General features: G+C 42.7%; 1 protein-coding gene across 1 annotated transcript in view; it reads left to right on the top strand.

Moving 5' to 3' along the window:
* The window catches only part of LOC124562375 (vegetative cell wall protein gp1-like), a 110,600-nt gene extending 88,640 nt beyond the window's left edge, over positions 1-21,960 (top strand). Inside the window, exon 3 of the mRNA XM_047130943.1 lies at positions 21,685-21,960. Coding sequence (XP_046986899.1) covers positions 21,685-21,960 — 276 coding nt within the window. The remainder of the gene's footprint in view (positions 1-21,684) is intronic.
* Positions 21,961-24,517: the final 2,557 nt, after the last annotated feature.

Raw genomic sequence — 24,517 nt, 5'->3', positions numbered from 1 at the left:
AATTTACAGCATTTATAGTATTCGGTAGATGTTACCAGTTTAAACGATTGCCATTTGGTTTAAACATATCATCAGCAGCGTTTATTAAGGGATTTAATACTATACTCAGTCCTGAAATTTTACAAAAAATTACTTGTTATGCTGATGATGTGATTATAGCAGAACCCTCTTGGGAACATCACAACGACACATTAAATCAGTTTTTACAGATCATGAAAGAGCATCGGGTCACAGTAAATATAACAAAATCCAAATTTGGGAGGCGAGAGGTCAAATTTCTAGGACACATAATTTCCGAGAAAGTGGTAATGCCCGACACAGAAAAACTAACGGCAATCAAAGAATTCTGTGCTCCATATAGTAAGAAAACTCTCAGAAGATTTCTAGGTCTCAACGGATTCTATAAGAAATTTATTTGGATCGACTCTCTCGCAACACCATGCCTATGTGCATTGACTGGAAAAAACACGCCATGGGTATGAAATCAACAAGCCAATGAAGAATTTTTAAAAGTGAAAAACGCACTAACTACAACACCGATTTTAGCACATCCTGATCTAATACAAAATTTTTGTATGGCCACTAATAGCGCGAAAACAGGTTTAGGAGTTGTTTTATTCCAAGAATACGAACCGGCAGGGCTAAGATCATATAGAACAATTGAATTTGCCAGTCGGGTACTCACAAAAAGCGAGAAAAACTATTCAGTCACGGAGCTCGAAGCATTGGCCATTGTATGGGGCTTCCAACGATTTCGATACTTCCTATTCGGAAGAAAAACAAAAGTATACACTGACCACAAAGCATTAGAATTTCTGTTATCCGTCAAACTAACTCATGGCAGGTTAGCCAGATGGATGTTAATACTACAAGAATTTGACTTCACTATTACACACATACCAGGACCAGCGAATGTATTGGCAGATGCTTTATCACGATGTCCACAGGGTGCACCCAATAACATAGTTTTGGAAGCAGCAGGAGACCGGTTTACAATCTACTATATGAAACAAGTACCTTTCGAAAACTACATTATGACAGCATTGAAAAACATAGGCAAAGAACAGGACAAGGATCCCGAAATACTAGGAATCAAACACATGTGGAGAAGTAAGGATTTTCCAGACATTCGACAGCACTATCTCGTAAAAAACAATGTTTTATTTTTTAGACGAAATGTTGCAACGAATGAATGGTTAATTTATATCCCAGATGAACTAATTAATAAGTACATATGGTATACACATTTAAGTAATGGCCACTTTGGACCAAAGAAATGCTTTTTAAAAATAAAACAAACAAGCATTTTTCCTAATATGGAAAGATGAATTAGAACAGTATTAGTCAAATGCAAAAAATTGTATGAGGGCTAAACACGTCACTTTCCAAACCAAACCACCTATGTTTCCAATAATCCCTAAAAGATTAAAACAAATACCTGCAACAGATTTGATGGGGCCCCTCCCACGCACAAAAAGTGGATATATTTTCATATTTGTCGTTTTGGAACTTACTCCTAAATATGTTACCTTGACACCATTAAAACGGGCAACAGGTCTTACTATAAGTAAAGCATTTAGACAAGATTTTCTCAGACAAGTAGGTCGAGTGGAACGAATAATTTCGGATAATGGCCCACAATACAAATCAGTGCAATGGCAGAACACGTTAAAACAATACAAAATAAAACCTTTCTACATATCTAAGTACAAACCTAGCGTAAATGACATATTGATCTATGAAGGACATAGGCACTTTCTGCCGATTATATGCAGGCAAAAGACACAACACTTGGGATATATACCTTAAAGATTTTCGAGAAGTAATAAATGAGATGCCACATAGCACTACACTACTACCTCCAGTTACTGTACTTAAAAATATTGAACCTCCAAATATAACCAGAGAAAATGTTAGATTTCCTATTGTACCACGTAGACAGCACAAACAAGTCATAGCAACAGCACTCTCCAACATCAGGAAGGCAGCCATTAAAAGAAAAGAAAGAAGAGATCGAACAGCAATTTAAAGAACATTCTCAGTAGGCCAGAAAGTATTTGTAAAGACACACCATCTCTCCAGCAAACACAAACACAAAATACATAAGTTTTATGCTGCATACAAAGGACCTGTCATAATTAGCCGAATTGCTCATGATAATGCTGTGGAACTAATGAACCCAAAAACAGGCAAAACCTTAGGACTTCACCATGTGAGCCGTATCAAAAAGTTTGAAGATTAATTTTATTACTGGTAAATAATCACCACATTATTTCAAGATTATGTTGCACGTAAGATCGTCAGGAGAAAGATGAATGAAGAGAGAGGAAGGTAGGAAAAAGAAAGTAGCTTCAATAAAAGCAAAAACAAAAATAACACCAATAGTACCATAGATTAAGGTGAAGGGATAAAGTGTAGATAGTCTAACAGCATGAAATACTAAAATGCTATACACCACAACACTACACAAAAAATAAATAAAAAAACGAATTTGAGGTTTCTTGTATAAGTTAAGACTCAAAATATCTTAGAATTGTAACATGGAAAGGGCGCCAAAATTTGTAAAGCATTTTAAGAAGGCGTAAAACAATGTAGGTACTAGATATATGTTAGATGAATATTAGTAAAACTTTTTGTAAGAACCATTGTAAAAAACTCCAGCAAAGACCAGATGCAACGACCCACAAGTTGCAACACGAGAAGTATCAAGAAAGAAAAGGACGTAATTAGCAGTAATTAGCAAGACACGATTTCTACAAGGCAGAAGCGTCGAGAGAAGGGAAAGGACAGCGAGACCAACAGAGGGCCCTCGTAGAGTGGGCAATAAATTTGCCCGCTAGGCGGAACCCTGCTGGGATGGACCACGGACCCGCACAGTAGCGGAGCCCTGCAGAGACACAAAGGCATGCCGAACGCCGAATGCCGGAAGGGTCTCTGAGCGCCCCCACTCAGCGGAGCGAGCAAAAAACGGCCCGACCAGAAGACCACTTGGGCAAGCTACCACTGGCAAACAATATGTGTAAAAGTCACACTACTGCTATTAAACAGCACACTGATGCACGAAACTGAAGAAAACGTCCACAAAGTAGAAATGACATGTCCATTTATCAAACTGTTACTAGGAGGAGAACTTCAAAACGACTAGTTATCAATAAATATTTCCATATACTGCCCAGAGAAGAACCAAGAAGCAAGTAAGAAGCAGAGAAAAAGCAGAAAAAACAGAAGTTGAAGATTCGTAAGATTGAGACCAAGAAAGAAGATGGGTGAAGAATAGACAACATACCTTCCCAAATCCCTATCCTATTGTAAACTAGTCGTCTGTGAAGTATTACAACGAAAAACGACTGCTTTCAGCGACACATAACGATGACCTTCACGCACACAAAGCCAGTAAACCATGAGATTCTGCACTCACAGCTCCATTTCATTATGGGACCTCCACAACAGCAACACACACTTGCAAAGCCAACAAGGAACGATGAATGAACCTGTACATCAAATACTTGACCACATCCATCTCGCTCAAGTCCATCACCTTCGTGCAAAAACATTGGCCAACCTCAAGCTTAAACATTCATAGGATTGTGTGAATGTGTGAAATCAAATTATGTGATTTAGGAATTGTGCAAAAGAAATGTGTGAAAAACTAAATAAGTTAAGCACACCAGACAGCTAATAAACTACAAAATAACAGTCATTGACTATGGACTTAAATAAAAAATAAAGCATCGATAATAGTTCTGAAATGGACAGTATATAAAGAACAAAAGTAAGGCATAATAAACACTAAAACTATATGTCACTTATTTTCTCCTCATAAAAATAAATGAATAACTACACTCCTGGAAATGGAAAAAAGAACACATTGACACCGGTGTGTCAGACCCACCATACTTGCTCCGGACACTGCGAGACGGCTGTACAAGCGATGATCACACGCACGGCACAGCGGACACACCAGGAACCGCGGTGTTGGCCGTCGAATGACGCTAGCTGCGCAGCATTTGTGCACCGCCACTGTCAGTGTCAGCCAGTTTGCCGTGGCATACGGAGCTCCATCGCAGTCTTTAACACTGGTAGCATGCCGCGACAGTGTGGACGTGAACCGTATGTGCAGTTGACGGACTTTGAGCGAGGGCGTATAGTGGGCATGCGGGAGGCCGGGTGGACGTACCGCCGAATTGCTCAACACGTGGGGCGTGAGGTCTCCACAGTACATCGATGTTGTCGCCAGTGGTCGGCGGAAGGTGCACGTGCCCATCGACCAGGGACCGGACCGCAGCGACGCACGGATGCACGCCAAGACCGTAGGATCCTACGCAGTGCCGTAGGGGACCGCACCGCCACTTCCCAGCAAATTAGGGACACTATTGCTCCTGGGGTATCGGCGAGGACCATTCGCAACCGTCTCCATGAAGCTGGGCTACGGTCCCGCACACCGTTAGGCCGTCTACCGCTCACGCCCCAACATCGTGCAGCCCGCCTCCAGTGGTGTCGCGACAGGCGTGAATGGAGGGACGAATGGAGACGTGTCGTCTTCAGCGATGAGAGTAGCTTCTGCCTTGGTGCCAATGATGGTCGTATGCGTGTTTGGCGCCGTGCAGGTGAGCGCCACAATCAGGACTGCATACGACCGAGGCACACAGGGCCAACACCCGGCATCATGGTGTGGGGAGCGATCTCCTACACTGGCCGTACACCACTGGTGATCGTCGAGGGGACACTGAATAGTGCACGGTACATCCAAACCGTCATCGAACCCGTCGTTCTACCATTCCTAGACCGGCAAGGGAACTTGCTGTTCCAACAGGACAATGCACGTCCGCATGTATCCCGTGCCACCCAAAGTGCTCTAGAAGGTGTAAGTCAACTACCCTGGCCAGCAAGATCTCCGGATCTGTCCCCCATTGAGCATATTTGGGACTGGATGAAGCGTCGTCTCACACGATCTGCACGTCCAGCACAAACGCTGGTCCAACTGAGGCGCCACGTGGAAATGGCATGGCAAGCCGTTCCACAGGACTACATCCAGCATCTCTACGATCGTCTCCATGGGAGAATAGCAGCCTGCATTGCTGCGAAAGGTGGATATACACTGTACTAGTGCCGACATTGTGCATGCTCTGTTGCCTGTGTCTATGTGCCTGTGGTTCTGTCAGTGTGATCATGTGATGTATCTGACCCCAGGAATGTGTCAATAAAGTTTCCCCTTCCTGGGACAATGAATTCATGGTGTTCTTATTTCAATTTCCAGTAGTGTATATTTTACTTATTTTCTCCTTATAAAAACAAAGAATAAAAAATTATCTTGTTGGATGTTTTCCCTTTTTCTTAACATTTGTACCATTTGTTAGGATAATATCTCAATACTTGTGTAAGTATATATCTTTGTCAAAGCAAATCTTGGAAATAATTCTTATTTGTTAGTGTAACAATGTTAAAATGATTTATAAAAAAATATTTCTAAGAAAATCGATGTGAAAGACTCCTCACTTTGATAACAAACTTCTTAAAAAACAAATTTCACACTTAAATAAAGAAAGAAAATAATTAAAAATTAATAATAGCATAAAAAAATTCTTCTCTTGTCATTTTTAAGAATGATGTGGAAGAATATAAAAATATGAATTAGTAATACAAACTAGCATAGAACCAGAATAATGTGGCTGAACAGTAGGCACTAAAATTTAGATAAAGCAATAATTTTTGACTGACTTAGACAACGATTCAATCATGGCCTAAGTTCAGTGCAAAAATTAAGGTCGAATGGTGGTGATATGTAAGATGTCATGTACATCCAACACCTTCCATGAAAACCCTGACATGATAAGCAAATCCAGTAGTATGTCACATAGCTCCAAATAAATCGTGACATTAAATTAACCAAAGTAATACGAGTAACGAGTGAGCAAATGGAATACCACAGACTAACACAAGAATGCCTAAATGCATGTCATACCTTCCCAGCCTGAGACAGACGCCGTTCCAAGGGGAGAAATGAGAACAGAAGCCGAGAGCAGAACCGTGTTACGTGAGAAGGGCCTACGATAAGTGACGGACACCCACGTCACCAGCTAACCACTACGACCACACCACCCGCAAGTTTTTAGCGTGAGACTTTTTCGCGTCTCTGTTACGTTAGGACCACCCCCAGCCCATGTTAAAAGCTAGAGCCCCCCAGAACAGTATAGATCTTACGATAACACAAAAAGGGCCACACAACCCGCAAGTTGTAGCGTGAGAGTTTTTCGTGTCTCTGTTACATCAGGACCATCCCCCAGCCCTCCAGAAGAACAGTATAGATCTTACGATAACGCTAAAAGGACCACACCAGCTGTAAGTTTTAGAGTGAGACTTTTTCGCGTCTCTGTTACGTTCCAAACTTTAAAAACATTGCCCCACCACGAAAAGTATAACATTTCTCGTTGGATGGACAGAATTTTTGTTGGCGGAGCTTAAGGTTAATATTGAGACCCTGATTGGTCAGATGAAAACACAGCCAGATAGTTTTTTTAAACCAACTTCGGTAAATTGTAGTAATGAGAAGTTAGGAGAGAGTTGCTTCAGAGTTGCTTCCGAGAGGGCGAGCTGGACGGAGCTGCACCGGCCGCCGCCCCCTGACGAACACCAACAAGGTAATGAACGCACGCGATGCCACATTTTTGATCGCATAAGGCTTCACTCAGAACTGCAGAACTGTCATCTGTTACATCCCCTTTACGTAATACTAGTGTCGTTCGTCAATTAAAGCTCCTGGTGTTCACGTTTGCCACTTGAAGTAAAAATCTGAAACACGATGATTTTTCTGTTATAGTTATTGAGAAGCCACATCAGCCACTGTAATTTACGACAAGTTAGATACGTAATTAAAGATAATTGAGGGTCACTGTTGACCATTTTTATAGTTTTCTCTCTTGATAATTAATTTAAACCTAGATTATAGATGTGATATGGCACAGGTCATCCTTCAATCCTTTATAGAACTTGGAAACCTATTCAGGGAATATTCGTTCACATTTTTCTTGAACGCAGTTGGTTTTTACCATCCTGCATTAAAACATTTCCTTTTATCAATAGTGCAATTTATAAACAATGTTTTGTGAGTAGAATAAAATTTCCAATGGTAAACTTAACTGCTTTTTCGACGTTATTTTACCAGATAACTAAAAATAGGAAAGCCTTGAACCCCTTCCACTAAATTTAATGAGTATTAAGATTCTTTTACAGGGAGTGCAGTGGAGCTGACGCTGAAATCATTAAGTAATAGGTTATATCATCGCTAGTGTCACTGAACTCTTCTGAATTCTACATGTCATGTGTGGTCTGGCGTCTCCTTACCAGCAACAGGTCCCAGGTTCAAACTAGTCAATTCCCTAAAAAAACACGCTCAGAGCGTCGTTGCGCGAAAGTGGTAGGGAGAGACAATATAGAACAAACAGACACCACACAGAATGTTTAGAAAGTAACTGGTTTCCACGACACTACCACAACCCCAAGTACATACTGCTGACATACGAAGTTCACCTTTGAATATTTGTTTACTAACAGCCGCTCACATGGTTGCAGATGACATGATGTTTGCTAAGTAATAAAGACGGCAACAGAAAAAAGAGCCAGAAAATATGTCACAAACAGCGCCAACAATAGCTTAAAACATGCTGTAGCATACAATAAATACGGTAGTATGACAGTACGAATATAAAAGTATATTTCCAAAGACGATTTGTAAAAATGTAATAATGTTTTACTGTGAATCTTCCTAGCAGATTAAAACTGTGTGCCCGCCCGAGACTCGAACTCGGGACCTTTGCCTTTCGCCGGCAAGTGCTCTACCATCTGAGCTACCGAAGCACGACTCACGTCCGGTACTGACAGCTTTACTTCTGCCAGTACCTCGTCTCCTACCTCCGCAATATCCTTTCTTTCAGGAGTGCTAGTTCTGCAAGGTTCGCAGGAGAGCTTCTGTAATGTTTGGAAGGTAGGAGACGAGGTACTGGCAGAAGCTGTGAGTACCGAACGTGAGTCGTGCTTCGATAGCTCAGATGGTAGAGCACTTGTCCACGAAAGGCAAAGGTCCCGAGTTCATGTCTCGGTCGGGCACACAATTTTAATCTGCTGGGAAGTTTCATATCAGCGCACACTCCGCTGCAGAGTGAAAATCTCATTCTGGATGTATTACTGTGTTTGTACAACCATACAATGTCTGCATGTTTTAGATTAAAAAAACGCCGAAACTAGTTTGGGATAATAAAGAAATAAACAAATAACACGGTATTTTGCATCAAGGCGGACTCAATTTGTGATATTACTTTTTTTTCTGCAAACACGGACCAAATGGAAGAGTTGCAAGATAATATTGTTGTGTATATTAATATCTAGTAGGTACGTCGGAAGCTTTTTAAGATTGTTCGCAGATGATGCGGTTATCTATAAGAAAGTAGCAACGCCAGAAGACAGTATTGATTTGCAAAATGACCTAGACTTACAGAAGACTGATGAAAGGCGCAGTCTTTGGCAGTTGACCCTGAACGTAAATAAATGTAAGATATTGCACGTATATAGGAAAATAAATCCAGTACAGTACAACTACACTAATGATGACAAATTGCTCGCAGATCGACCTTAAGTGGAATGACCACATAAAATCAGTATCACGAAAAACATACGTCATACTAAGATTCATAGGAATTAACGTAAGAAAATGTAGCCTACAAGGCGCTTGTTCGACCGATTCTTGATCACTGCTCACCAGTCTATGATTCTTGCCAGGTCGAACTGATAGAAGATCAGAAGAACGACTGATGAACGGTGAGTTTTGTTAGGAGATCGTTTAGTCAGCGCGGGAACGTGACAGATATGCTCAACAAACTCCAGTGGCAGATGCTACAAGAGTGGCGTTGTGCGTCACGAAGAGGTTTCCATTGAAATTTCGAGAGAGTACTTTCCGCGAGAAATCGGACAACATATTACTTCCTCCCACATACATCTCACGAAATGACGACGGTGAAAAAATTCGAGAAATTACTGTAATACAGAGGCTTGTAGGCTCGCGCCATTTGCGAGTGGAGGGAAGGGGGGACTCAGTTAGTGGTGCCAGAGGTACGCTCCACCACACACCTTGACGTGCCTTGCCGATTACTAACGTAGATGCAGAGATACCGAAAAACTGAAATTGACAGACAATTAAGGACAGACACGTACTATCCTGCGAAAGGTTGCTTAAAAAGTTTCAAGAATTAGTATTTGGTGAGTTATCTAATTAGATACTACAGCCTCCTACATATATGTCATGTAGGGACTGCGAAAACAATACTAAATTAGTTACTGTATGCACATGGAAATTTACCCACTTTTCCCTTGCTCTGTATGCGAATGGAGTGGAGAAAAAAACGCTAACATGCAGAACAATTGGAAGTACACTTCGTCATACACTTCACAGACTTTTGCAGCGAATAGCTGCAGGTTGAACGAGATGTTCAACAATAAAACTTCGGAGTTTGTTCAGGAATACTTCGTGTATATTTTCCTTTGAGGATCAGGTGGGTTACAGCGGTTCGCTATAGAGTATTTACATTCAGCTTTTCTTATCCCATTGTATGGTGGCATGGTCTCCTGACCTCCATTTCTCACATATTCCCACCTCACCATCGTATTCTGCGTATCAAGACGTTTCATTCGAGCCCAAATGGTACTTTGTCAGATCAATACGTTGCGCATCTCGTCAACATAACACCAACAGACTGACACCATTTATCTTTTTATCTGCACTGGAATGAAAATACGTAGGTGGATACGAAATGCATGATCAAAACGAAACATTGTGTGATGCAAGACATAGTCTGTACTCCGAGTCACCGAAAATAAGGAATTGGAGGAATACGGTGACTACGGAGGATGCCCGAATGTGGGAGAAAGAACACATAATAATAGCTCACATAACACCAAAATATAACAATTGCAAGGCCCATATTAAAATGTTGAAACAGAACGACAGCAACGCTTCAGGTGACATGGCAGTGAACTTTCAAATACGCGATTTCGACGGCATTCGACGACAATATTTTTAATTGCTTATGGATGGGCCGCTGCTTTGAAATGTGCGGCAAGAAGCAATACTACTCAGAACAGGATTACGTACTCATTCCGTGAAAAGATGTACTGAAACTCTGTCGAAAGCTGCTGAGTACTCCATTATATGCGAGGAACTGCGAAGAACGAATGCGAACAATGGTGAAGTAAAAGATGAACAACATACTTAACAACGCATTTAAACCAAGCGGTTGACACACAGATTCGTAAGCGCTAACAGTTACATGTGAGTCCACAGGACACCATGCTACGAAACATTCTTGTGTCATATATGAAACAAAGAGAATTATGGTATCATTTACTCCACCCAACATTACGAACAGGAGCAGTATACATCGCAATTTAAAGAGCACAATATATCGAGGAAATCGCAATCAGGAAAACCATTATATGAAACCAGCTTTTAATTCATACGAAATCAAAACAAATACAGAAGTCTATAAATCCCCCAAAAAGCAAAACCGGTAATTCAGGTTTCAGTGATCCAAGTATTCTCGCAGCAAACCAAAAGTTGCGTTACCGGAAGTCCCTACACAAGTATCCGCCCGTGGAGTAACTAAATGTTTCAGAACCTCCCAGTCCGGTGAGAATACGAAAACTACCGACTCAGCTAGCAAGGAAGAAATCATGCCAGTAACGAAGCGCTTCAGGTAGAAATAAAAAGGTACTTGGAGTCTCGTAAAATACTGGTTACTCAGTAACGAAAACATACGATATGCAAGAGCCTTCAATTGTTTTCTGCGTGTTGGGTGGCTCCATGTTTACCGTGTATGTATGACATGTTCGGCCAGTTTTTGGTGGCACGCGAATGGAGGCCATTTTGTCGGTTGGCCTGGAACAGCGGCTGCAGCCGAGCGGGACTGCGGAGCAGGGATCGCGGGATTACAGCGGTGGCCGTAATCACGGCACTGCGGTTTTCATTACGGACGCTGGCGCTGGCGCTGCACTGGCGGGCGGGAACCGACGCACCGCGTTGCAGGCAGCACGCACCCTACACGCACGTCCGTCTCCTCTCAGCAGACACGAGGCCTCGAAACAGGTCTACGCCAGTCACTGTGTACTGGCGGCACAGGCAGGAACCTCAACATACGCAGAACGCCTTAGCTAACAAAACATACATACAGGAATCAACCAGACATAAACAAGGTCTCCTTGCACTTCGCTGCTACACTGGTGGAGAAAGAATTGCAGCACCGAAAAGTAATTAATGTAGAATAATGAAATACTGGGAATACATTTCTCTAGGTAAAATATTTAAACGACTGACAATGCTAGATCACAGGTTAATGTAAGTGCGAAATAAGCCATTGCAAATGTGAAATGCTGGTACATTAATAACCAATGTAACCGTCAGAATGTTGAATGCAAGCATGCGAACACGAATGTGTTGTGTTTTACTGGCGTCGGATATCAATTTATTGTATGGAGTTTCGTGCCTGTTGCACTTGTTCGGCCAATACAGGGACAGTTATTGCTGGTGTGGATGACGCTGGAGTTATCGTCCGATGATGTTTCATATATGATCGCTTGGAGACAGATCTGATGACCGAACAGGCCAAAGAAACGCATCATCACACTGTGGAGCATGATGGGTTACAATACCGATATGCGGACGAGTGTTATCCTGTTTTAAAATACCACCTGGAATGCTGTTCATGAAAGGTAGCACAACAGATCGAATCACCAACCTGACGTAAAATTTTGCAGTCGGGGTGTTGTCATACGAAATCACACCTCCGATAACGCCAGCTGTAGGTGCAGTGTATTTAGCACGGAGACAGTGTAGTGTAACGACGGAAGTTTTGTATAAATGATTTTCTTTGGACATATGACCATGTGCAGACTTCGTCAGTTACAACACACTTCAAAATATTTTAAACTCTTTTTAAATTGTCTCCGAATGGTTCTTGAACGAAACTGTAAAACATCATTTGAGTCGCATGCGCAGAATTACGTCACTCAATCCAATTGGTTTGCGTAAACTTTTTCAATTTAGATGTCGTTTGTTTCTCCTCAGAAATTATATTAATGCAGGTTATCTGCTTTAATAGATATTAGAGCCACATTGAATAAACTTTCAAGACTCAAACTCGCGATGAACGCTGTCAAAAATTAATAATCTTGTCAAATGAATTACTTAACATAATTCTTCATAAATAAATTCTCGGAACACGTATTTAAACTTTTGCAGCATCCACTAGTTTATTATCTTCCTACATATAGACGTGAACCTGAGCCTTGACAAGACAGAACTGAACATTTACAACAAGATTAAACTTCCTATGACGTCATTGTTGTACAAACCATTACAAATTCCTATTTTTTCGATTTTTAGAAGCACGACGCAACAACTCGCTTTCAGGATCTTCTGTTACTCTTTGGCTGTCGACCCGCGACGTGTAGTGGCCAGCAATTTTCTCTCTGGTCCCGGCAGCGAAGATGCTGTCTCCGTTCGTTGCGCCGCCCTCTCCGTACATGAAACATAAAAAATAAATACAAACTTTAGACAATTCACAACCATTACAAATATTACAAAAAATACATAAACAAAACTAAATTAAACTTATGTTCACCTGCAAACTGGGCTGACACTGGTGGATGGGTGAGGCTTCAATTTCGCGTCCCACTACAACAGGTTGAGTGCAGGCTTCGAACTGCCCTGCTTGTAAGCAACACACGACCATGGCGGATCTCTCACTTGACGTCACTCCCGTCGGAAATGGCGTCTATCTCGGAGCTGTTCTTGAAATTACCCATTTGTAACAGCTCGTTGTGTCACTGTGGTGCCAACTGCTGCTGCTGATGCGCCAGAGCCATACGCCGAACAAGGTGGCCTCCGCTCTCGGTAATGCGACGAGGCGGTCCAGAGTCCGCTCATCTTGCGACCGTACATTCTCGTGACCACAACTGCCAATCAGTTGCCAGCAATCACAACTGCCAGCAATCATATACAGTGCCTACGTTCCTGCCAAGTCTTCCTGCATCCTCGCAGTAGGAACATTCAGCTTCTTGTAGTCCTATTACACGACTTGGTTCAAACTCAGTGAGATGTTGATAATGACATCTTTCTCGCCATAAAGACATTCTAGACTAACATCAACTCACCAATCTCAAATTAACGCTCGCGACCGTTATAGTACGTATTTTAAAAAAAACCTGATTTGTGTCCTCATAGCGGCGCTCTCGCGCTACTCTTATGCGACTGGTGCGAAATTAGATTAGTATCATCTTTCAGATGTAGAAACGCGACTACGGACTTTCGCTTATGTCACACAACTCCTTGGTGTTGCTGCGATTTTTTCCCGTCAGTTTATATTGTACCATCGTTATTATTTGTCTCCAGTTTCCTAAAACTCTTAGTTTCTATTTGAATGGAGAAGTATCCCATCAAAAACACAAGTGAAAAGGTTTGTTGAAATATATAAAAACGTCAATAAATGTTAGTAGAGCTACAAAATAGATCAAAGTACGAAGTATAGCATTCAAAATATGAATGAAAACTTGAAAGCAACAATTTGCAATATAGACAGAGGTTACCCGGAGATTGTTTGTTATGCGAGTTTGCCTACTATAACGTCATGTGTACATGTTTATCCTGGCGGTCTGCGCACGCCATTTTGGTGAGGTGTCAACATTGTATTAATGTGGTGGTATTTTTATTCATGATGTATGTCGTATTGTTGGGTCACTTATTTTCAGTTTAAGGTAAAAAATTGTCAGGCCCATTTGGAAATAAATCACCAGCAGATCGTCACTGATGTGTTAACGTGACTGCACTCTCAGTACGCTACAGGGCGGTTGTCGGCTGTATTTGCTTCGCGAACCACACAGCTTCTTGGCGTGAATGAACGCACGTAGAATAGCTCCGTTTACTCAATTATGCTATTGTCAATGGAGAGCGGACAAGAGCGCGATGAAAATTCCGGACTCGGTGATAACTTGAACAGGGAGCTGCTGGTAAAACGATCTGATATCCATACTAGGAGAAGTTTTTCGTTAAACCAACTGAATTTTCATTCCATTTTCGCTTTTAAATAGAATATAGTTAAGGTATACTGTTGGACTAACAGTGCAGTTACACGTCGCAACGGGTTTTCGCTCATAATAAAATCACCAAATTTAGAAAGTTATTCAGCTAAGGAACGCGGTATGAAGCCAGCATTTGCAACTCGCTCATGCCGCCACTAGATATTTCTCCAGTATTTGTAATACATTCTGCCTTGATGTCACGTCAGAGGTTCTGTGATATACCCACTGGGTTATAGGTTATGATTGATAGAGGATCACAAACAGTTGATGGTGTGCTGACTGAGGTCGTAAGAAATGTGCAGTAGCTTTCCAGATCTCTAGTGTTAGACTTTCTGGTAGAAATGATGTCTGTGATTTGGAATCAAGTCTTTCCGTTCAAACACATACCCGCACAGGAGCCTATGGAAAAGTCGTTTGATGGTTACAGCCACTAGTGAATCATATTTCTGGCACTCTCATATCTCGAAATGAGTCACCTTTTTCGAACCCATCTGTTACAGTAAAATTTTGGATAGTCCCCACACATCTTTCAACCACTGTCAGACTCTGCACAGCCACCCTGCGGCTTTGTGCATCTGATCGTTCCAATTTAAGACGGAACTGAGCATAAGTGGGAGACAGCTATATCAACCACATTCTGCAGCCCATGTAGAAACACTCTAAGCTGAGTCAGTGCGACAGGACCATGTTTTGACATTTCATTGCAAATGGGAACATGTTGTTGTAGCTCTGATAACATTGTACGATGTGTAAGGTCAGCACCAGAGCAAACCCACTCCTGCAACACAAGGTAGTATAAAGGCGAACAGTTATGGTAGTGTTTCTTATCGGTAGAACTAGGAAGACTCGACATCGTACAAGTACTGGAGTCCTAAGCAGATCTGCTTCCCTAAGGGTCAACTCACCTCTATCACCACAACATTCTATCATCGTTATTCCATACCACCCAACAAAGAAAAATTTCGAACTATAGAACTTCATCTGATAGAGAATTCAACAAGATTTTTACCGCATCTCTCTCTTCGCATATATTGAAAACAAATACTGTCTGCGAGTGCATGTGGCGATCCTATTAAATCTACAAGTATTGGTCAATTGGAGCAGGTGACTAGTGATCGAAATCGCTTGCACAGACCAGTGTAAGGTGTCAATGTCAGTACTGTAGGAGGATGACTGCATCCTACAAACTATACTGTCAGTCACAAGAGAGGCTCCCTGCATCACTGTTTCAAATATTGTTTTTTTTCTGCTGTAACATGCTTTCTACACTGCTATACATTTTGTTTTTACCACCACGGCTTCGAGGTCTGTGTCAGTTTCTAAACTGACATTAACACGTTCTGATCCATTGCCTCTCACATAAAACTAAATATGGCATGGTGTAGATCATGTTGTTGCCGATGCTACCACAATACACACACACACACACACACACACACACACACACACACACACACACACACACATACTGGATGATTTTAAATAAAAGACAGTCAAAACATAAGGAAACTGGAAGAGTTTGGCAGTGTTGTGGAGCATTTTCATTCTGCTGTCCAATGGTGATTGACGACCTCTACATTTAAACTCATCTGTCACAGATAAGGGATAGCTGATGACTCTCTGTTCCGTTTCGACTGATTCCTCACATTGCTACTACAATACACACACACACACACACACACACACACATACACACATACACACACACACATACTGGATGATTTTAAATAAAAGACAGTCAAAACATAAGGAAACTGGAAGAGTTTGGCAGTGTTGTGGAGCATTTTCATTCTCATGTCCAATGGTGATTGACGACCTCTACATTTAAACTCATCTATCACAGATAAGGGATAGCTGACGACTCTGTGTTCCGTTTCGACTGATTCCTCACATTGCAGTCATGTATATGATCACTGTTTCGATGCTACCAACCCCCAAAAAGTGTTGCCCCTCCACCAAGACTCTTTCTCCATCTCAAACAAGTGATTTCAATCAATCATTATGTGGTAAGCAACAACGTACCGTGGATGGATGGGATGGAAAAGACACCGTCGATGTACTGTAATAATAGGCATCACAGTTGATAGTGTGAACAATTTAAACAATTTTACAGTAATTTGAACACCGAGCAATGATGCAACAGCATGCTTTCCAATTTCAGTATCATCGCTAAACAACCACTCTTCTACTTTGCGAGTACCACTGCGAATGTAGATATATGACTGGGCAGTATATCCATTCATTGTTAATTCTCGAGCATATACATCATCAAAGTAAACCAGACAGCGCTCCACATATTTCTAACACCTCGAGCATAGTGTGTAATTTACGATCTGTCTCTATGCACATGGGAGTCACAGGGGATTCTCGCATACTTAGGATAAAGTTGGAGACCGAAAGATCCATTCGCACAGTCTTTGACCAATCCATCCTGCAGCAGCATTACCGACTTAATCTGCAGCTGACCACGAGCAGACCGCTACATTCCATGTCTCGTGAATGAATGGGGCTTTCTGATTCCACACCCATCCAAGTGCACAAGATTTCTCTAGGTACGCACATATCGAACAGGTTAGCACCCCTTATCGGTGTATAGTAGTAGATTTGAAAGTGTTGCGATGTAATAGCAGATGGTTGAGAGTAACAAGAAATGGGTGGTTTTTATGCATGATGTAGCTCCAGACGGATGGAGTTCGAAGCATTTTATGTAAATCAACTACGCTATCAATTCTATAGTATTGTTCTAGTGTCTGGCTTCAGTACCAGGAGGCTACTGATAAGAGAGAACATAAACAGTTGCACTCCTAAGGCTACACGATTTCACACTTGAAACATGTTATAATGTTAGATCGCTTCAGTTTCTGACCTATTTGTCATGGGAAATGCAGCGCTGTTAATATTCCTGTGTAAGAAATATATTTACAGCACATGACATACATCCTTCTTGCAGGTTTCTCTACGATAAACTATTGTAACCAACTGTAAAACTAAAAAAAACTACATCCTTAAAACATCGGTTCTGTGTGGTACATGCACAATATAGCTTTCCAGACGTGCATAGAATCCATTGTTCACATCTGATCAAGGCTAAGAATTTATATTGTGCCCACATGAGTAATGGAGGATACCTCTTACAAGGAAACAGATAAACGCATAGCAGTGGCGTATTACATGTGTAATTACACGTCATACTGCCACTAACTCTGTACATAGGACATCTGTCAAGCAAATGTATACACAGGGATTACAGTGCCTCACAGACACCTATTGCTAACTTTAAATCATCTTAACTATGAATCTGAAGTCTCGTTTTTATACTCAAGATGCGACAGAGGAACGGAGTACATTGCATAAATCTTCATTCGTTCAGATGAATGTGTTAAAGCAGGATGGTCACGTTTCATCACATATGAGATGGAAGTCCTCTGATGACCGAGAGGTTTGCTGTTAACGACCACAAGTAGACTGTGCACTAAGACACACACAGAACATGCATTTGAATACAAGTCGAATGCCGGCTGTGTCTCAGAATAGAAGCATCCTGACAGAACATCGGAAAAAATTGCCAAATGACCTGCAGCAACGTCTCCCTCTCTCTCTAGATTACATCATCAATCTACCATTAAATCCTACCTCGTTACAACTCCATCTCAACCGATCACTCCATCCACTCTCTGTGATCCTTTAATGCAGGTGCCAGTAGGTTTAGAGGCAGATGGTTCTCTGTTTTTCTCGGAAAGCATCAAAGGCAGCAGTCAACTCATGTGTATCACTATTACCTCAACAGACATACAATAGATGCTGCCTCAACGAAGAAACCGACTGTTTCCCTGGTTCCCGATGCTTCCATGTCTCCATTTTCTCGTTTTCCTCTTGCTGTCGCATACTCGTTCCCAAGCACAAGAATTCATCTGCACCAACCAGAAGACAAGCAAGTACATCCTCAATTTCCCTGTATTGCGGTGTATTTTCCTTGAATTTATATGTATTTTCCGTCAATTTTCGTGATTTTGTCGATTTTATGTCACTTCTATCCATGCGATCATGACATCACGTCTCCTTCCGTGTTCTAAAATTGCTTGTAAATGTAGTAAGCTGCCAATACATAGTGTAAATGCACTATTTTTCTTGTCGGGCGGCATAATATAGCACTGTACTCGAATTCGTCCAGTAACCTCCACCCACAAATGTGAAACGCTGGTAGATTTATAAGCGATGTAGCTGCCAGAATGTTGAATGCAAGCACTCAAAGGTGCGTCAATTGTTTGGTACAGGTGCTGGATATCAGTTTGTGGAGTGGAATTTCATGCCTGTTGCACTTGGTCGGTCAATACAGGGATGCTTAATGTTCTTTGCGGGTGACGCTGGAGCTGTCGAACGATAATGTCCCATATGTGCTCGACTAGAGACAGATCTGATGACCGAGATGGCCAACACAACACGTCGACACGCTGTAGAGCATGCTGGGCTACAGTAGCGCTACGAGTACGAGCGTTACCCCCCCCCCCTTCCCCCTGGGAACGCTGTGCTTGGACGGCAGCACATCAGATCGATTCACCAGACAGACGTACAAATTTGCATTCAGGGTGTGTGGTAAAGCCACGAGAGTTTTCTCCCTCTCATTCCAATCGCACCCCTGAGGATAACTCAAGGTGTAGGTCGAATGTGTGTAGCAGACATACAGGATTGTTGCAGGCAACAGCCTTCTGGATTCCCTCTAATCAAGACATGGCTATCGCTGGCATCGAAGCAGAAGCAGCTGCCATCAGAAAACACAGCACGCCCTGCCCTCCAATGCGCTCTCTGCTCTCACTTGACAGCACTGAAGGCGCAAAGGGCGGTGATTCCGGGTCAGTGGAATGCACGCCACAGGGCGTCTGGCTCGGAGCTGTCCTTGAGGTAACCGATTTGTAATACTTGGATTTATCACTATGGTGCCAACTGGTGCTGAAATTGCCCCTTCAGATGTAGTGCGATACGCCAGAGTTATACGCCTGATACGACGGTCTTCCCTCTCGGTAGTGATACGAGGCCTGCGCGGATCTCGGTCCTCTTGCGGCCGTATACTGCCGTGAACATCGCTGCCGGCAGTCATTTACAGTGGCTACATTCCTGCCAAGTCTTTCTGCAGTGTCGCAGAAGGAACATCCAGCTGCTCGTAGCCCTATAACACAACGTTGTTCTGACTAACATAAACTCACCACGTCCGGACTCAAAGGTAACTGTCGCTTACGACCGTTACAGAGTGTGTTTAAAGGAATCCTGATTTGCATCGTTTTAGCGGCGCTACTAGTGCCACTCTTACGCAACTGGCTCGATAATCGCTCAGATGACGGGCATACGATTAGTGAAACTGAACAGTTCAAATTTCTAGGTGTTCAGATATATAGTAAACCGTCATGGGAAGCTCACGTTCAAAGACTTAAAGCTGCCATTTTGACTATTCGAACGGTATCTGAAGTAAGTGATCGTTCGACACGAAAACTAGTCAACTTGCCCATTTTCATTCGCTTATGTCTTACGGTATTATATTCTGGAGTAAATCTTCCCATTCTAAAAAGATATTTTTGGCTCAGAAACGGGCAGTTCGGGCAATAGATGGTGTAAGTCCGCGAACCTCTTGTCGACCCCTTTTCACATTGGCCTCTCAATATACAGGGTGTAAATTTTAAGTTGACAAACCAGAATAACTCGAAGAATAAGCTTTACACGAAAAAATATATAGAATACAAAGTTGATTATTTTCGAGGGGGGCATCTGCTGGTGCTAAAATTAGCCCACCACCCCAGCCCCCTGGGGGTAGGGCGGGAGGCAACTTAAAAATTTCAAGTGGAAACCCCCATTTTTATTGCAGAATATAATTCTACATAAAAAGCTACGTACATTTTGTCTTAAACATTTGTTTTGATTCTTGGTAGTTGCCGCTGTAATTCAAGAAAATCCATGTTCTCATTTTTGCGTATAAAGTTGTTACGGATAAATAAAAAATACTTATTTACTTCGTACATTTTGATTCGCTAAAGCTAAAACTCTCCCTCTCTCCCCATAGGGTGGGGTTTGAGAGAGGGGAATTAGTTTTACGAATGTTGACCCAAAAAAAAGTTAATATGTGGGTTAACATTTGTAAAACTGTAAGTCCTCTCTCTCACACCCCACCCTCAGGGGAGAGAGGGAGAGTTTTAGCTTTAGCGAATCAAAATTTACGAAGTAAATAAGTATTTTTTATTTATCCGTAACAACTTTACACGCAAAAATGAGAACATGGATTTTGTTGAATTACAGTGACAACTACCAAGAATCAAAACAAATGATTAACATAAATTGTGCAATAAAAATGGGGGTTTCTACTTGTAATTTTAAAGTTGACTCCCGCCCCACCCTGCAGAGGGCTGGGGTGGCGGGCTAATATTAGCACCAGTAGATGTCCCCTCGAAAATAATCAACTTTGTATTCTACACATTTTTTCGTGTGAAGCTTATTCTTCGAGTTGTTCTGGTTTGCCAACTTAAAATTTACACCCTGTATATTTTCTTTACTGTTGTTGCTTGTTAGAATTTCATGTTATTCCCAAGAATTTGGAGCTTTCACTCAGTTAATACTCGGCAGAAATCAAACCTGAATTTGGATCGGGCTTCCTTAAGTCTTGTGCAGAAATGCGTGCAGTACACTGCTACATCCATTTTCAATAAGCTACCAAAAGAATTCTAGAATCTTAGCAGTAATCCACGCGCTTTCAAATCGAAACGAAAGAGTTTCCTCATGAGTCACTCCTTCTATTCTGTTGAGGAGTCCCCTGAAAAATTAAGCTGATTCTTATGTTATGCCGGCCGGTGTGGCCGAGCGGTGCTAGGCGCTTCAGTCTGAAACCGCGCTACCGCTACGGTCGCAGGTAAGAATCCTGCCTCGAGCATGGATGTGTGTGATGTCCCTAGGTTAGTTAGGTTTAAGTAGTTCTAAGTTCCAGGGGACTGATGACCTCAGATGTTAAGTCCCATAGTGTTCAGAGCTATTTGAACCATCTTATGTTATATTATTGACTGCGTTTATTTAAACTTATGGCTTGACTTATTTGGGTTCATAAACATTTTATATGTTATTACTTTTATGTCGTAATTTTATGTATTTACATGTCCCATGATCTTGGAGATTTGCTCCTCAGTTTGGTCCTACGGAACTAGACGAGTAAATAAAAAAATAAATAATTGTAGAAACATGCCAAGCAACTTTCGTTTATATCGCACAACTCCTTATTAGTTCCATTGTAGATGTTGAGATATCTTTTCCGCCATTGTAGATTTTTGAGGGACGTCTCAGACAGTTCTAACTGATGTGACGTTGAAGCAGGCCGTGAACAGCACTAGTGCTTTACTTTTCTGAAGGTTTGCCTACATTTTGGCGACACTGAAAAATAATGGCTCACAGTTGTTGTTGTTGCGTATTGTGAACTCTGTGAATCGTGTTTTCTCAGGTCAGATGTCTAGACTGCAGTAGTTTCTCCCTGGTGCCGTGAAGCGTCGCCTCGGCTGATGCTGCAGTACAGTGGCCAGCCTGTGGCAGTGACAGAGACGCACCGCGGTGGCTGTGAATGGCGGCGCGGCGCAGCCCGCTGTCTCCCGTGGCTGCGGCCTGCACAATGGGCTGGCGGCGCCGCGTGCCTTGCCGTGCAGTGGCGGCGCGTTAGCCTGGCCGGAACACGGCGCGCCGCTCCCATTCACGCCGTGGGAACCTTTGGCTCTGGCTATGCGCCGAGACGCGGGAAGCGCGCCGGAGTATCCGACATTCCGCTGCCTGCGCGAGTTCACGGCGCGCGATCCGCCCGCCACACGCCGCCTGACGTGACATTAATTCCCCCCGGCACGCTGCGTAAAACAGCGCCAGGCGGCGCTGCAACGACCGTTCCCTTAATTACCCCAGTGTCTGTGTTTGCGTCCGTGTTCCCACAATTTAACCGTCTCGTATTCTAACACCGAGATTACATGAAGGCATCTCCAAAGTGTAGCAGGTAAACCTGGTGGGATTTCTGCGAGAAGGTATCACAATTGTAGTTTGGATAAAGAACGCAATTCAGAGGCGGGCTGCTAGATTTGTTACTGGTATGTTTGATCATCACGCGAGTGTTACGGAAATGCTTCAGGAACTCGGGTGGGAGTCTCTGGCGGAAAGGAGGCGTTTTTTTCGTGAATCGCTACTGAGGAAATTTAGAGAACCAGCATTTGCGGCTGACTCCAGTACAATTTTACTGCCGCCAACTTTTATTTCGCGGAAAGACCACAAAGATACAGATCGTACAGAGGCATAGAGGCAGTCATTTTTCCCTCGTTCTGTTTGGGAGTGGAACAGAGAGAGAAGATGCTAGTTGTGGTACGAGGCACCATCCGCCACGCACCGTATGGTGGATAGCGGAGTATGTATGTAGATGTAGATGCAGAAAGCGCGCAGTGAATGCAGACTCGACAAACTCGATACACATCACGTAAGAGTTCCTTACCAAGTGAGATTACTATGACCGAACAATGAAAATTAGTTTTCAAAGTATGTGCTCCAGTCGCCTGCATAAAAATGTGCTGTAACACTAAATTTCTATAATTTATCAAAAAAATGGTCCAAATGGCTCTGAGCACAATGGGACTTAACATCTGACGTCATCGGTCCCCTAGAAATTAGAACTACTTATACGTAACTAACCTAAGGACATCACACACATCCATGCCCGAGGCAGGATTCGAACCTGCGACCGTACCAGTCGCGCGGTTCCAGACTAAAACGCCTAGAACCCCTCCGCCACCACGGCCGGCTATAATTTATCGCTTGTCACTTCCAGCCTCAAACTATATAGTAACTCAAACTGAGGTTCAGGGACATATTGTTTACGTTTATAATGTCTCGAATTATTTGCAGAAAAGTAGAAAAAATATGTTGGGGTTCATTGATGGCCGGGAGGCCCCATTCGGCGAAGTTCGGCTGCCGCGTTACACGTTGTATTTCAGACGACGCTACATTCGGCGACTTGCGTGTCGGTCATGATGAGAAGATGATGAGCACAACGCAACACCCTATCCACAGGCGGAGAAAATTTCCATTCCGATCGGGAATCGAACCCGGGACCGCTGCATAGTATCCAAATGTGTTACCCACTGTTTCTGTTCGCTACTGTTCATTGCATTTAGTGTGGGCGGACGTCACATGATATCCGTTCGAGTTGATCGTTGATTGCTTTACTCACTTTCTTATTACAGAGGGCAAGCAGCCCTTTGACCGAACTCGTTGAGCTACCGTGCATTTATAAGGCGGCTATTTGCAAAGTAAGGTCCAGTCGATCGCCAAATGGAAACCTCAATGAAAATCAAAAATGTTTTATTTGCAACAGTTTGCCGCACCCTTCCGTTACTTCTATACATACCTGCCACTCCAACTGAGACTTCCCAATACCCTCGTCAGAGAAGGCAGCCGTCTGTGCTTTCTGCCACTTCTGTACGCTGATCTGCAGCTTCTTTATTCAAGCCGTAAGCATAGATGAGCATCAGAGGCATCCAAGTCCGGGCTGTATGGTGGGTGATCAAACACTTCCCACAGAAAACGCTGCAAGAGCGTCCTCATCGTCCCTGCAAGTTTGCGGTCGAGAATTGTCATCAAGAGACGGAGACTATTTCTAGCCATCTTTACGTGCTCATTGTGTACCCCGAGCTGACTAGAGCGAATCGATGCGATCGACGGTCCCACTAGAGACACTGACAAGACATCTATGCAAAGCTTCGCCAGTTATTCACAGTGGTTTCCATTTCGTGATCTCACGTTGCGTATTTGGTCTACACTCTAAAAGTGTGAAGAGAGCATAGGTAAACATACTGCGAGCGAAACGTTATTTGCCGATTGTACAGACTCCAGAATGCAGTTGCATGAATCGAAGGTCATGAAAGGAAAACAATGGTTGAAAATGGAGTAAGACATGGTTGTAGTCTGTCCCTTCTGTTATTCAGTCTCTACACGGAGCAAACTCTAGTGGAAACGAAAGAGGATTTGGAAAGAGGACTAAAGTTCAGGGAGAAGAAATGAGAGGTTAGCAGTTTGCCGGTTGAGTTGTTTTTTGTCAAGGACAGCAAATGACATGGACAAGCTGTTCAACACAATGGACATTGTCCTGAAAAAAATTTAAAATGAATATCAACTAGCCGGCCGGAGTGGCCGAGTGCTTCTAGGAGCTACAGTCTGGAACCGCGTGACCGCAACGGTCGCAGGTTCGAATCCTGCCTCAGACATGGATGTGTGTGATGTCCTTAGGTTAGTTAGGTTTAAGTAGTTCTAAGTTGTAGGGGAATGATGACCTCAGAAGTTAAGTCCCATAGTGCTCCGAGCCATTTGAACCATTTGAACCAATATCAACATAAGCAAAATAAGA

The sequence above is a fragment of the Schistocerca americana genome, chromosome 1 (genome assembly GCF_021461395.2).
Source record: "Schistocerca americana isolate TAMUIC-IGC-003095 chromosome 1, iqSchAmer2.1, whole genome shotgun sequence".
In the NCBI taxonomy this organism is placed as follows: Eukaryota; Metazoa; Arthropoda; class Insecta; order Orthoptera; family Acrididae; genus Schistocerca; species Schistocerca americana.
The sequence above is the reverse complement of the archived record's forward strand: the minus strand, read 5'-3'. Positions and strand labels throughout refer to the sequence as shown.